Source organism: Anopheles darlingi, chromosome 3 (assembly GCF_943734745.1).
Source record: "Anopheles darlingi chromosome 3, idAnoDarlMG_H_01, whole genome shotgun sequence".
In the NCBI taxonomy this organism is placed as follows: domain Eukaryota; kingdom Metazoa; phylum Arthropoda; class Insecta; order Diptera; family Culicidae; genus Anopheles; species Anopheles darlingi.
The window spans coordinates 13,618,935-13,632,246 of record NC_064875.1 but is presented as its reverse complement, the minus strand read 5'-3'; the positions used below and the strand labels follow the sequence as shown (position 1 = coordinate 13,632,246).

The 13,312-nt window shown below is 47.8% G+C and overlaps 2 protein-coding genes across 5 annotated transcripts in view; both read right to left on the bottom strand.

Annotated features, from left to right (window-relative positions):
• The window catches only part of LOC125958288 (tetraspanin-2A), a 40,564-nt gene extending 39,357 nt beyond the window's left edge, over window positions 1-1,207 (bottom strand). The window contains exon 1 of the mRNA XM_049691552.1: window positions 861-1,207. Within this exon, the coding sequence (XP_049547509.1) occupies window positions 861-959 (99 nt within the window). The 5' untranslated portion in view covers window positions 960-1,207. The remainder of the gene's footprint in view (window positions 1-860) is intronic.
• Window positions 1,208-2,121: 914 nt separating this feature from the next.
• LOC125958260 (titin) overlaps window positions 2,122-13,312 on the bottom strand; it is a 126,439-nt gene continuing 115,248 nt past the window's right edge. For 2 of the 4 annotated variants that reach the window (XM_049691493.1, XM_049691497.1), the window contains 3 exons: window positions 11,488-12,205; window positions 9,966-11,410; window positions 2,122-3,977 (listed from right to left, as the gene is read on the bottom strand). In XM_049691493.1, the coding sequence (XP_049547450.1) occupies window positions 10,169-11,410; window positions 11,488-12,205 (1,960 nt within the window). In that variant the 3' untranslated portion in view covers window positions 2,122-3,977; window positions 9,966-10,168. The remainder of the gene's footprint in view (window positions 3,978-9,965; window positions 11,411-11,487; window positions 12,206-13,312) is intronic. The other 2 variants (XM_049691495.1, XM_049691496.1) reach the window with 2 other exon arrangements.

Below are 13,312 nucleotides of genomic sequence, written 5' to 3'. Positions count from 1 at the left end.
TGAAGATGAAAATCTATTGCACATTATGCTGTGTCAACACTTATTTGTAGAGTTAAACATTGAACTGAATCATCTTTGCGTCCATTTTTAGTCATGCGACGTACGTTGCTCGATCATAATCCCGATTTCTTGATTAACACACAAATACACGCACAAGTGTTTTCGTTGGTAGTTGCAAATGAGTCATAACCTCAATCAATTCCACACCATCAAAAGGCTTGTCACCATTAAGCATGTCTGTATTTTTCACTGTACAGATAACTGAAGTGAAATCGGCGAACGATTCACGATATCCATGAACTGTAGTGAGCACCATTTCCGTCGTATCACGCACCACACCACAGCCACAGCGATCGATTCACGCACACACACACACACACACACACACAGACAGCCCCGTGAGCAGGTTGCTACGGTTTTCTTCCATCTTTTCTTCTCCAATCATTTCACAATCGGTCCACCAACGGTTGTGGAATTGGTTCTTATCAGTGCGCTCCCCATTTGCGATAAGCCGTTAACCGTGTGCTAACAACTCCGGACCGCTTCACACACACACGCGCGCGCACATCATGACCATGAGAACACACCGTCACTATCACACCATCGCCAACAACTATGCTGCTATGTCAATCGAGATAGGCCGTGAATCACTCCTCAAACTCCTCGTGCTCCGTGGTTTCCGTTCGTCGAAATTCCGATGAGCTCACTCGTCGCAACCGCACTACCATCATGGCTGCCATGATTTTCGTAAAAAAAAATGCGCGTTCCAAGCGCCGCATTCACTCACGCGCACGCACGCGTCGTCGTGTGGCCGCGTGACGATGGCCGTAAAGGATGTAAATGCAACAAATGCGACTTACCCATGCTACGATGTTGAAGCAGAACAGCGTGTACTTGATGCAGGCGATTTGGCTGGACAGTTTCGCCACACTTTCGCCCTTCCCTTCACCCCGAGCCATGGTCTTACGCTCGTGTTTTCGTCGCTTTTTTCGCGCAAACTTTCCTACCACAAAGCACGGGTCCACTGGGTCAGTCCCGAAAAAAACGTTGTTGTTTCGTTGCCGAAAAGTAACCGTCACTGGTCTGTTGACCGCAATTCCTCCCTTTTCACAAACCGATTGAAAAAACGATGGCGAAGCGAATGAAAAGCCAACGTGTTGCAAATGACAAACGGACACTATCTGGTCCGTCGTTCGTCCACGGTACCTGTCGCAGACCGCCGAAAGGCCTAAGGGCGTTGTGCGCGAACAAACGGTACCCACCCCGATATAAGGGTGTCTGATAAGATAAGCTATTCACCGGGCACCGGGAGTATGGTATGGTTTGGGGTGGGTTGGCTGCTATGGGGTCATAGATTCGTTTTTTTCTTTCTTTACGAAACATGCACACGCTTGTGCGCACACTTTTGAATGTTTGCGAGTTGGGAGGTTTGGTTGTATTGTGTCGATGAAGATAAAACATTCTGTGGACCGGTTCGCGGGTGAAGCCATAACGATTGTCTTGGCTATCCGCAGGCCGCAGAAATGTAGGCTAACGGTGCTTTTCGATGTTTTTCGTATCCTAGACTGTATATGGGAATATAAAATAAGTTTCTGTTATGTTTAGTTGCTTTTCAGTGCTTCAAAAGACTGATTGTCGTGATGTTACTACAGCCTACTTTATGATTTTTTTCCAAGCATTACAAATGCGTTGCGTTTACGATTACAACGCACAGTGAAATCGATCTATGATTGCATAAAGCATAGGCGGTACTTTTTGGGCGAAAAATGTAACAGCTCATGGTTGGAAATGGTGTTCGTTATTACAAATCAGACAACAGCTTGTGTTTTTCCCAGGTGTAATTAATATTGTTTCAATATTTAATGATGCCCACAAAAATATTAATTTCACAATGGTACGTGAAACCGTCCGAGGTTTTCGTTACAAACATGCTCGTAGCTATTAAGCATTATCGTATTACGGTGATGACTGAAATCCACGAATGTATAATAATGCCAGGATCATAAAATAACCACTGGATTTGCGTTAATTCCGAACAAAAGATTCCATGCGCCAAAGATTTCTTTCATTGTTCCTGTAATTCAGAAAATCCCTCGTTACGGCAACACAATACGATTATTTTGAAAACTTTTTATTAAAAATCGTTTCGAGCAGTTCGTATAGTTTGAGCTATCGGTTGCAAACAGGTAATTGAATAGCGTAAAAAACAATGGGCGTAGGAATGGACGACAGCCATCTTATGTACAACAGATATTCAAAGGCTATTGCAAAGTTCGATTAGTATAGGAAATGATAAGGATAAAAACTCAATTCGCTCAATTCGCAAAAATCGGTACTGCCGTGCAGCGATTAAATGTACTGAGTATTGGAGTGTTCGAACGTCGAATTACGAGGCGGCAGCTTAATCGAACAGTTTACGCTACTTGCTACTTGTCTTACGCATCTAAATGGATAATGGACATTGAATATCGATCGTTGGCTAAAACATAAGAAAGCAAAGAAAGGGGATGCCATTGTTTTGTCACCGTGCGGTGAGATTAATAAATTATTTACAAAAGATATAAAAAAGAGAAGCAATATCTTGTTCAGTACGCGTTCACAAATACACATAATAGGAGCGATCGTTTCGTTGGCCTTGGCGGATTGCGGCCGTGTGCATCGACCCAGTTGATCGATGCTCGTAACGTTAACAGTACAACGCTTCACTTCGAGTTCGCCCCCAATGGTGGCAAACCCCGAATGGCGGGCATTCAATAATCGTATAAAATATTTACAAAACTATCCGTTTATGAGGGTTCCGTGCCGGCAGCGTGTTCGTCCTGATGAAGACGAACATTAAAACACTTGAACTCCAAACCTTGTGCTATCCTTTTGCAACGTTCTACACTACGGGTACAGCTCTACACTGCGGCAATCTCAGCTTTCATAATTGCACTTAACTTAACTTGAGCTCTATGCACCATGTTCTTCTGTCTTTTCGAGGGGGTCGGGGATCTTGGTATCAACTTGGCGCTTCGTGGGACTCGGGCGCAAAATATGCGCAGCCCTCTGGCGGCAAACCAGGAAAGGAAAGACCCTTGCCACCACAATAAAAAAAAGGCACGAAGGGCGGCTCGACCGATGGGAGAAAAATGTGAACCCCCTACCAGCAAACAATTTTTTTAAGGTCTTTATAGTGCTCTACTCGGAATTAAATTTAATGCTATTCTTAAGGCAAATTTTCATCCACTTTCCTCGTCCCCGCGAACTCGCGAAGGCAGGGAAGGGGAAGAATGGAAGAAATGGAGGCAGACAAATGGTAGTGGTGGTGGTAGAGGTGATGGTGGTGAGGCACCAGGAGCACACACACACACAGACAGACAGACAGAAAAAAAACGGGTTGGAAAATGTTTCGTCCACTAAACGGAATGGAATATTTTATGTCCCTTCTCTTCGTCGTCTTCGGCTTCTTTTCCTCGTTTCGTTTCATGGCCGCCGTTGCGTCATGCTTTTGATCCGATGCCATCTCTGAGGCATCGGTCAGTCCCGAGAGGTGGGGGGCAGGGCCTCCGGCAAAACATGCAAATAACATAAAACATTACGCTGCGCCAACGCCCGAAGGCACCGGATTCCAACCGGATTCCCGGGACCTGTGCGCCCGGTGAGTTTTTGTTCCTTTCCGTTTCTTTTTTTTCGCCGTCGTTTCCGTCGGCCCGTGAGGTGGCCTTGACTATTGTTTTAAGAATAAGAGCTACTGCGTACTCGTTCCTCGGCACCATATGCTAGCACACCGGGCGTAGGGTTTACAGTTTTGCAGCTCCACCTCTACTCCACAGTGCCAGGTGTAACGGAGAAGGGAATTTACGGAGTTTCTGTTGCTCGCCAAACACTCCTTCTTGGTTACAGTTCGTGATGTCTGTCCGATCGACGGTCGTACAGGTTGTAGTCGTTGTTTTGATGCTGCTTTGAAGTCTGGTTTGAATTGTATTTGATGTCATCTGCAAGTAGAAGGAAGAAAGCGTCGTAATTGATATTAATGATCGCTCGTTGAGTTTACATTTGTATGCTTTGGTGCATCAGCAATTTGAGTTTCTTCGAAAAAGAGGTGATATCCCATATTCTACAGAACACTTCCCGTTCCTGAGAAAGTATTCCATTGTAAGCAGCAGTAGTGCTGACTCAGCGTCTAACATAACATAGTCATGCGGATGCATATCGCTGAATCACTTCACATTGACTGGACTTGTAAAAGACAGGCCAGCCGCAATGGATTGACCGCTTGGAACAGGCGGAACAAAACGGGGTGCTCGGGGATAGAAAATATATTGCGGGCGCAATTTCGTCTCCACCACCTCTCGAGGTGCATAAAATTTATTCCGCTTCCTTCTCGTACGGTCTTTCTTTCTCTGACGTCCAAGCGAAAGCGCATTCGTTACTTCAAAGCCTTCCCCCAGAACCGTGTTTCCGGGAATGGTAAGAGTTGCTCCAGAAATCTTCCACTCCATACTCGAGACCACGGTCGCCAGATCGCAATCAATGAGGGTGAAAATACACGTTAGCCGTAAACACCAGGAAGGTTCTCGTGAGGATAAAGAAGGGACCCTACTGCGAGGGATTTCCATTCCAAAATGCACATAAATCTTGCGCCGACCGGCGAGCACCCTCTCCGAAAATGGGATGGATTTGTCGTAAATCAAAGGACCATCATCTTAAGCGAACTCCGAGGCGTTTACCGACCGGAACCCACCACCGGCTATTTCCTTTCTTCGCAGCACACACACACACGCGCGCACTAAGGGGCCTCTTGAGAAGGTGGCAGTGAATTCATGAATTTGCACACCAAGCCTTGGATGCTCGATGGTGCTGCTCGAGCAAATTGCTGGCGACGATAAGACGATAGCACCTCACCCGTGCCAGGGCACCAAGGCGCCCCCCCGGGGTTAAATTGCAAACCACACCAGGGGGGCAAGCGTGTGCTTGAGCCTGCAGCAAGTCACCCCCGTCTGCCTGTAGGTGACCCTTAGGTTAATAGCCGTGCCAGCTCTTAAAAAAAACGAGAACGGGTGCCAGTCCTGACGCTGCGCGTTCGCACTGCATCTCGCCAGCCATCTAGCAAAGTAGTGGAGGGTGCAAATTGCATGGGATGCCGGGAAAAATGAAAATAAAAAGCTCTGGTTCGAAGCGCAGGCTGCAGCACGAGGACGACAATTCACGCAACAATTCACACCACATTCCGGTTGTGGTTTTTGGGGTTGGTGCTAGGGTAGTGTCTGCCTCTTTTGTGTATGCATTGGGGTGTTAGCCTGTTTGTGAGCAGCAAAAGGTCTAGTAGGAAAAGTCGGCCCCACCCTGGTTGGCTGTGCATTCAAGCGACAATCTCCAACGAACGACCTGAACCGAAGCATTAAGGGGGTCTGCTGAAGTTGTTGGGGTTTTTTTTTGGCTCGAAGCTAACGTCCGGTGTATATTCACACTAATTAGTGTCACTTGACTCCCACCTTACGAGGTGACCGGGTCTCCCGGACCCGGTGTGGCGCCTGTTGACAGCTCGTTGACAGCTGCAAGCGCTGGCGGTCGGAGCGTTAGTCAAGGAGTGTTGTGTCAGCGTCATTGTTTGTACCGTTACCAATGGTAACACTAGACAAGCGATGCACTCTCTCTCACTCTCAGCTGCACTACTAGCATACTAGATCGGACCTTTTATTGTGGTGGAACGGGACCCTAGACACCTTTGGCTACTTTGATGTGGTTTGATTCGTTCGTTCCGTGCCTTTGAGTAGTCTTGGGAGTGTGCTCGTGGTGTCCGGAAAATGTGGTGCAACTAAAAGGAAACATTTTCCCAACAACGGAACGGAGATAATTTGTGAAATTCCCGAACGGTGCTAGACGGTCAACCATTTTGAAATTGTGACGTACTGTGCAGTTGCAAGTAAATAAAAAGGCCCTCCACTAGCAACTAGAAGTGGTTTTGATCATTTCAAGTCACCAATGGCATCACAAAATGGGTTACGTGAACTTTGGAAGCACAAAAACCACAGTACCATTATCATCATCAAACGTTTTCCAAAAACCTCGTTCAACTTCAACGAGATAAATCCGGACACTGGTGGCCCTGTTGCAGGGTAATCGTTGGGGCACCCCAACGGTTGTGCTTTTCAAGTACGGCGAGTGGAACCGTCGTGACGATTACACCAGTCACCCTGTCCCCGGCTTTTATTTGTCTTTGAGTGACCGAGATGAAAAGGATGGCCAGTAATCGAATCAATCGAAAGGATCGGAACCCATTGCCCGTCATCGTCGTCGTTGTCGTCGTTGTCGTCGTTGTTTGTTGATTTTCTCTCGCTACTTCTCGCCTTCGCGTGAAGACGAAACCCCTTTTTCGCGTATACCACCCCTCCCGGTCCCTGGCCAAGGGTTGCATCATCCTGCATCCTGCGTGCACACGGAGGGGATACTGAAACGAACGAAACCCCTCCGGAGGAACCGGAGGTAGTAAATCGAGTCGAAACAGAAAATAATCCGTTTAAGGATTTCCGATCCGAACAATGGATTTATCCGTCCTGTGAGGATGCGGTTGGGGTATTGGGGTGGTGATGTACCGTAAACAAGCAACCCCGGGGTCGGACCCTTGTGGATCCTTCCGACCTCTTTACTTTGCGGGTCCACCCGCGCGCTTACCCTGCGTCCTGCGCTCCGTCGCTAGTTAATAGCTCACCTCGTCTACGTCTCGTCTCGTCTCGTCTCGTCCGAACCGAACCGTGAACCGAAGATGCCAGCAACCGAAGGTGCTCTGTACTGCGATCGAACGATCGAAATGGGTGCGCGGTTCCTCGGGAAAGCGAAAAAACAAAAGAATCCCCCGGTACTCGCTCAGAGAGAGAACGAAGAGGAACGCCGAACCGGAAACCGGATGCGTAAAACAAAGAAATAATCCAGACCCACCAACCACCCCACCCAAACAGCGGCCCCCGAAACAAAAAGCTATCCCGAAGTGAAGTAATAAAACAAGTACCGGTTTGCTTGTCTGGCTTCAGGGTTCTGGGATATACCGAGAATGAAGGAGTGGAAAATGGAAAAAAAACCAGAAAAGACTCAAATTCATCCACTCAACTTCGATTGGGGTGCAAAAGAATGGGGCTGGGACAGGGGGTGCAATTCCACGCCAAAGTCATAAAGAAGCAACGAAATGAGCCACGGGAACTTGGTAGCTGGCCTGCCTGAAGTTGATCTTAACGCTCGACTCAGGCTACTGTTTGGACGAGCGAGACCGTCCGAGAAGCCAGAGGATCCTTCGTGTTTCCGTGTGGTCAATAGCAGGACGAGCGTCGATGGTCGATTCTTGCCATCGATTGAATCTATCTCTGTTTCTCTCTCTTTGTAATGTGTCGATCCATCCTTCGACTCTCCATCGAATCCGAACAGAGGCTTTAATGATGCCGATGATGATGGTGATGATCATGATGATGGCAATGGGATGTAACCGAGGAAATTCAGAAGGAAATAGAGAGAAAAAAAAATTGGCTTCGGGATGTCGAATTCCCGTACCAACGCCATCACTCCGTTCCGAAGACAATGCGACAATGTTGGGCCCCTTTTGGGTTTTGGGGCGAGCGGAAAAAGTTTTGATCATACGGCTGCAGCCGTAAGTTTGCCGAGCGAAATAAACTTCCATTCAGCGAGAACATTAAGCATGGTGGCCCTTTTTTGCGCTCCATAAACTCCCCGGTTTTTTTTTTCGGGGGACTGCACTACGAGAACTCTTCCTCCGGAGACGGACACGAAGGAGTTCACTGTTATTAGCAACTTTTGTGCACACTATACGGACATCCGTCTGTCTGACTGACTGACAGACTGACTGACTGTCTCCGTAGGATTGGTCCGTCGTCCGTTGATGGTGAAATTGGCCGGAGGGGCTTCCGTACCGGCTTCCGGAGTGGGAGTGCACACGATTTCAATCAAACCGATACCGATGTTTCGGTTCAGCTCGGTTCTGCGAATTCGGCCCCCGGGCGAATTCCGGGGTTGATTGGATGCCGGTTGGATGGTAGTGTCCAGTAGCGAAGAGACGAAGGACGAGGATCGGTCAAATTAACCTCCATGCACGAATATTACAATGAAATCGGGGATGGATCGGGAGTTCCACCAAAGTTGCAACATCATTTCTGTGGACTTTTCTCGGAACACAAACCGAACACAAAAGGAAAGGCTGGCTAATAGAAGAGCAGGCCTCGGGCATCACTATGACAGCATTATGTTACACTCAACCCTCTGGCACTAGCAACGAATGCATTCCGTGAAAAAGAAGAAAAAAAAACAGGCGGAAAATGAATGAGATTAATCCGTTCCGAGAACATTCCCTCACAGTGCTCGCCATTGGAGATAAGAAGGGCTCGGGGGCAGTCTGCCCGTCTGACATCCAGCAGAGCAGAGGGTGCAGTTCTCACAAGCCAACTCACAAACTTGTTGCAGTTTCCTCCTCAACCCTCCGAGCACCGACAGTGTCCGAGGAAAAACCAGCAAAACGGTAGCAAAGAAAATCAAATCTCGTGCCCGAATACGCCAGCCTACGATTGCAACTTCGGTGATGCAATTTCATCGCTCGAGTGAGAGAAGAAAAAAGAAGAGTGAAGAGTACTGTAGCTAACGCCAACAGTTCAAGCCACTCCAAACCAAATGGCCAAACCCTCCGTCTGATTTCGGCGAACGATTTCGCGAACGATAATTGGAAGATGGCGTGAAAAGTTTACGAGCTCAATGGGTAATGGGGGGAGTGGGGTAAACTTTTGGCAAACATTTTGTCCATTCGCGAAGAGTAAAGCGAAGAAATTAAGTAACGCTTCTGGTTTATTTAGAGCCGGGCCAATTGTCCCCCGGGGGCGGGGGAGGCGCTAGGTTGGGCATGGTGTCCGGGAGGGGGAGTAGTTTTCGAAAGTCAACATTTTATCTATCAGGATGCTGCGCCTTCCTGAGCTTGATTCAATTACGACTTCTGCTTGGCTACAAACTACTAACTTATAGTAGCAGGCTTGCTGTTTTCGACGGGATTGGCCACTTGGAATGGGGTGGTGGGATTTGGGTGGAACTGGTTGGTTTCGTTAGTTCGGTTTTCTCCATTATGGCACATTAGGGGTTGAACTATTTCGTTGCTCGTATCTCTTTTGTGCGCTTCATGGTGTTAGAACTCCAAAATTTCCTTTTTTGAGTTCCTGAAGCGTGTTTCAATGGTGTTTAAGTATCTTTAGAGCTCATTTTTGTTTAGGAATTTAATGAATTTCTATTCAAAATTAATCAAAATCAATTAATATGTAATATTTTTTTGAAAATGGTCGCATAAGTTTATACATGCTTGAAGTGTCACAAAATTGAAATAATTACACTAAAATCGATATCAATTGATAAATGCCAGGAAATTCGTAAAACAATTATCAGAAAATAAGTCAACTGAAGCGTAGCTACAGCCGGTCACTAGCTTAAAAAGCAAAAGGCGCTTCGGTTGAACGAGCTTTCAATCAGGATAATCTCCGCTGTCCTTCTTTGATTCATATCCATCATCATCTTCAACATTGCAACGACTCGCAGGAGTAGTTGAGAGCACTTAGTTGTAGTTGATCTTCTCACAAGGATAGTGAAATGTCTGTCAATGGTTTTCGTGATTTATGTTCCGAAGCATGAATGTTACTTGGAAAAATCTTCAGACATAAGCATGATATCTGGCCCCTTTGGTGAGAATTGTTATCATAAACACATACTATAAAGCGCTAGAGGACTGTGCCTGTGAGCGCTAGAGGACGCCCTAATACCCCAGTGGACTGTGCCTCAACCGATTCTGCAGTATAGTGATTAATGGAACACTATCACCCAAGATTCCAGATAAAGAGGAATTTCGGGACCAAAACCAAAGACTTCCAACAACGGAAACGTATTAAGAATAAATAATTTTCTATTTTGATAAGATACCAATCACACCAAATAATTATGCAACTCACCTGCTAATCTTCCATTCTGTCGCGGCAATTGCCACCATCGCTGGTGTGTCGCAGTCCGTTTCGTTCGTCTACGTCATCATCCAGCGGTTCCGATGGACGAAGGAGAGAGAGAGAGTGATATGTGTCTAATTCGTTATCCTACACTAGAGCTAGAGGCAAGCTTTTCTTCGCACAATCGCACCACCGGCGCTACCACCGTCAATCTATCCCACGAACGGGAACGGTGCGTAAGGATTGGGGAAAAACCCGGGGAAGGCGGCGGCCGTCGGTTGCACGGACACCGACTGCGTCAGGTAGGTGGTCAGCACCGTCGGTACGACTGTCGTCGAGTAGAGCGTGGTGTACGCCGTCTTGGCACCGAACGTCAACTTCAGCACCTTGCTGTTCGTCTCGGTAACGATCGTCTGCGTAACGACCGGAGTCGATTGGATCTGGAGCTGCTGTTGTTGCTGCTGCTGCTGCTGCAACTGTTGCTGCTGCTGTTGCTGCTGCTGCAGGAAAGGATTCAGCTGAGGAATCGGTGGCAGCGGCAAGCTCGGCAACGTCGTCGTCACAATCTCATAATTCGTCTTCGTGATCGTACCGATCGGACGCGAAATCGTGCTAAGGATCGTGTTCTGTCCATTGATGATCGGCAGCACGTGCGACTCGTAGACGGTCTCCAGCTTCACCACCGGCTTCGACGAGGTAATGACCGACGGGATCTGGGCGGCCGCCGCCGGATTAAGCAATCGCAGCAGCGCCAACTGTTGCAGTTGCTCCGGTGTCAGGGCTGGCGTCGTCACGGGAGCTTCCGTCGTGACACGATTATCCTTGTTGCTGCCCGTAATCTTCTTCTTCGGTCGAATGTTCTCCGGAATGTTGGTCTTATCCACCTCGGACAGATCAAAGTCCGAACCAATGCTCGACAGATCGAGATCCGAGGGCAACCGTTCCCGTTTCGGCTTCTCATCATCCTCATTCTCGTTATCGTCACCAAACTCCAGCTCCAGATGCAACTCGGAACCGGCCTCATCCAACCGGCTGTTGAATTCGTTCAGCGTTTTCGACGGTACGAAGTGATACAGTTCCATCGGGGGCAGCGTTTTGGTGGCCGTTACCAGCCGTGTCACGTGGTACGTCTGGATGAGAGTGTAACTGCTCGTGTCCCCTTCCCGTACGACCGGCAGAATGTGCGTCTTAAGCATGGCCTGCGTCGTGCTGAACGTTTCCGTCAGCGTTTCCAGCGGTGGCGTCTCGGTATCGCTGCCCAGCACGATCGGTGGTAGCGTCGCAATGCTCGAATCGAGCAGATTACTCTCCTTGTCGATGTGTGTCGTCGTGGCCAGAATGTTCTCCGTCAGTGGTTCCGTCAGCGACGGGGTAATGGTGGCCGTTTCCTGCTCCAACACCTTCTCGATAGTCGAGGTAACCGTGATGTAGCGTGTGTTCTTCACCGTTCCAACCTGCCAATCGGGGGAAATACAAACAGGAAAGGTATTAGCATTACTGGGACCTCGTGGACCTTTGAATCCATGCTCACCTGGAAGGTGTACGGGGACTTGATGGTCGCAATCTCGTAGTAGGTATCGCGGAAGTCCGCCGGCGTCGATATTTCCACCTTCAGCGTCTCGATCGGGTAGCGCCGCTCGATCTGGTTGTCCTGTTCCGCGTCCGTGTTCAGCACGTTGCCGTGCACCGAGCCCGACTGGTCCAGGTCCGTGTCCGTGTCCACCTTGCCCTCGCCGTGATCGCCAACCACCGGCTGCGCAATATCATTAAACTGTACGGACGTGTCGGTAATCGGTGCGATGGTGTACGTTTGATCCGTCAGTACCTGATCCTTGCCGTTCGGTCCGGCCTGTGGCTTCACTCCGCTCTGCTTACGGATGGCCACGGTCGGTTTGGCAGGGGATTTGTACTGCCAGCGGCCGGGCGATCGGTTCAGCTTAAACTTGTACAAACTGGTCGTCTGTCCGGGCGTATCCTGGTCCGGTGACGATGGTTGTGGACGCGGTTTAAACGAACGCCGTGAGGCAGCATCCTGTTGCTGCTGCTGGTATTGGTACTGTGATTGCTGTTGCTGTTGCTGGTGCTGCTGTGGTTGCACGGTCGCCACGCTGTGGGATGATGTTGGTTTGAAACCGTTACGAGAGGATTTATTGCGCCGGTTCTGGTAGGCCGGCACGGGCACGGCCGTGCTCACAGCGGACACCGTAGCCACCTCCACGCTAGACGCGGAATAGCGATTAAATCTTGTACTGCAAGAACACGGTTAGCGGGTGTTTTGGGAGGTGGGGTGGTGTGGGAGGGTTTGGTGTTTTTTTTTGTGGGTGTTGTTGTGGGTGTTGTTGGGTAGGGTGTTGGGAGGGATAGAAGAACGAGAACAAACGGAGAAGGAAGAGAAAGTGTTTTTGTTACAATCACCACAGGTGTTTTTTCATACATATGTACACAGGCCGCTGTTGCTTGTTGCTGTTTTGCTGTTTTGCTGTTTTTCTTTCTTTTTTTTTTGCTATGTGCGGCATCCATGGCATGGAAGGCAAAACAAAACAACCAGAAAAAAACAAAAGCAAAACACGGTGATAATGAGATGAGCGATGAGGTTGTCGATGTCGTGGGATAAATGTCGTTTGATTGAGTGCGTGAGTGTCGTGTCGTGTCGTGTCATGTCGTGTGATGCGCATTTGTGAATAAGGTGAACGGATGATAATGGAGTGAAAGTAATGAAGAGGGACCAATAAATGATAATCAATCATGCAGTTTTTAATGGAAAATGGGTGAGATCATGCACACAAAACCAATAAAACTCACTCGAAAACCATACACACACACACACACGCACACACTACACTCACTGACAGACCAAATAGTATAAGTAGCAAATGAAAACGTGCAAAAGATTGAAACAATATAGTTGCGAAAACAGAAAACATTTCAAAGGTGTTAAAAGATAAAAACCACACACAGAGACACACATACGGAAACACGAGCACTCACAGTGATTGATGGGAATGTAAAAATGAATGAAATAGTGCATGAAACTATAAAAAAATGGAAAAATAAACAGACACACACAAACACACAAATGGAAAATGATAATTTGCAGATGAATTTGTTAAGGAAAACGATTAAAAACCGAAACACGCTCACACACGATTGTACAAAATTTTACAAATTCTGGGAAGCGGAACGTTTTGAACGTATGCAAACATGGTTTAAACAGCGAACAGTATCTGTTATGCAGAGTTTAGATGAAATGAAATTAGGTAAAAAGTGTAATTTACAAACAAATAAATATTAAACTCGTCCAATAATACGAACTGCATGAGACGTCCGCTATCGAATCAGTTGGTCCAATATGAGAA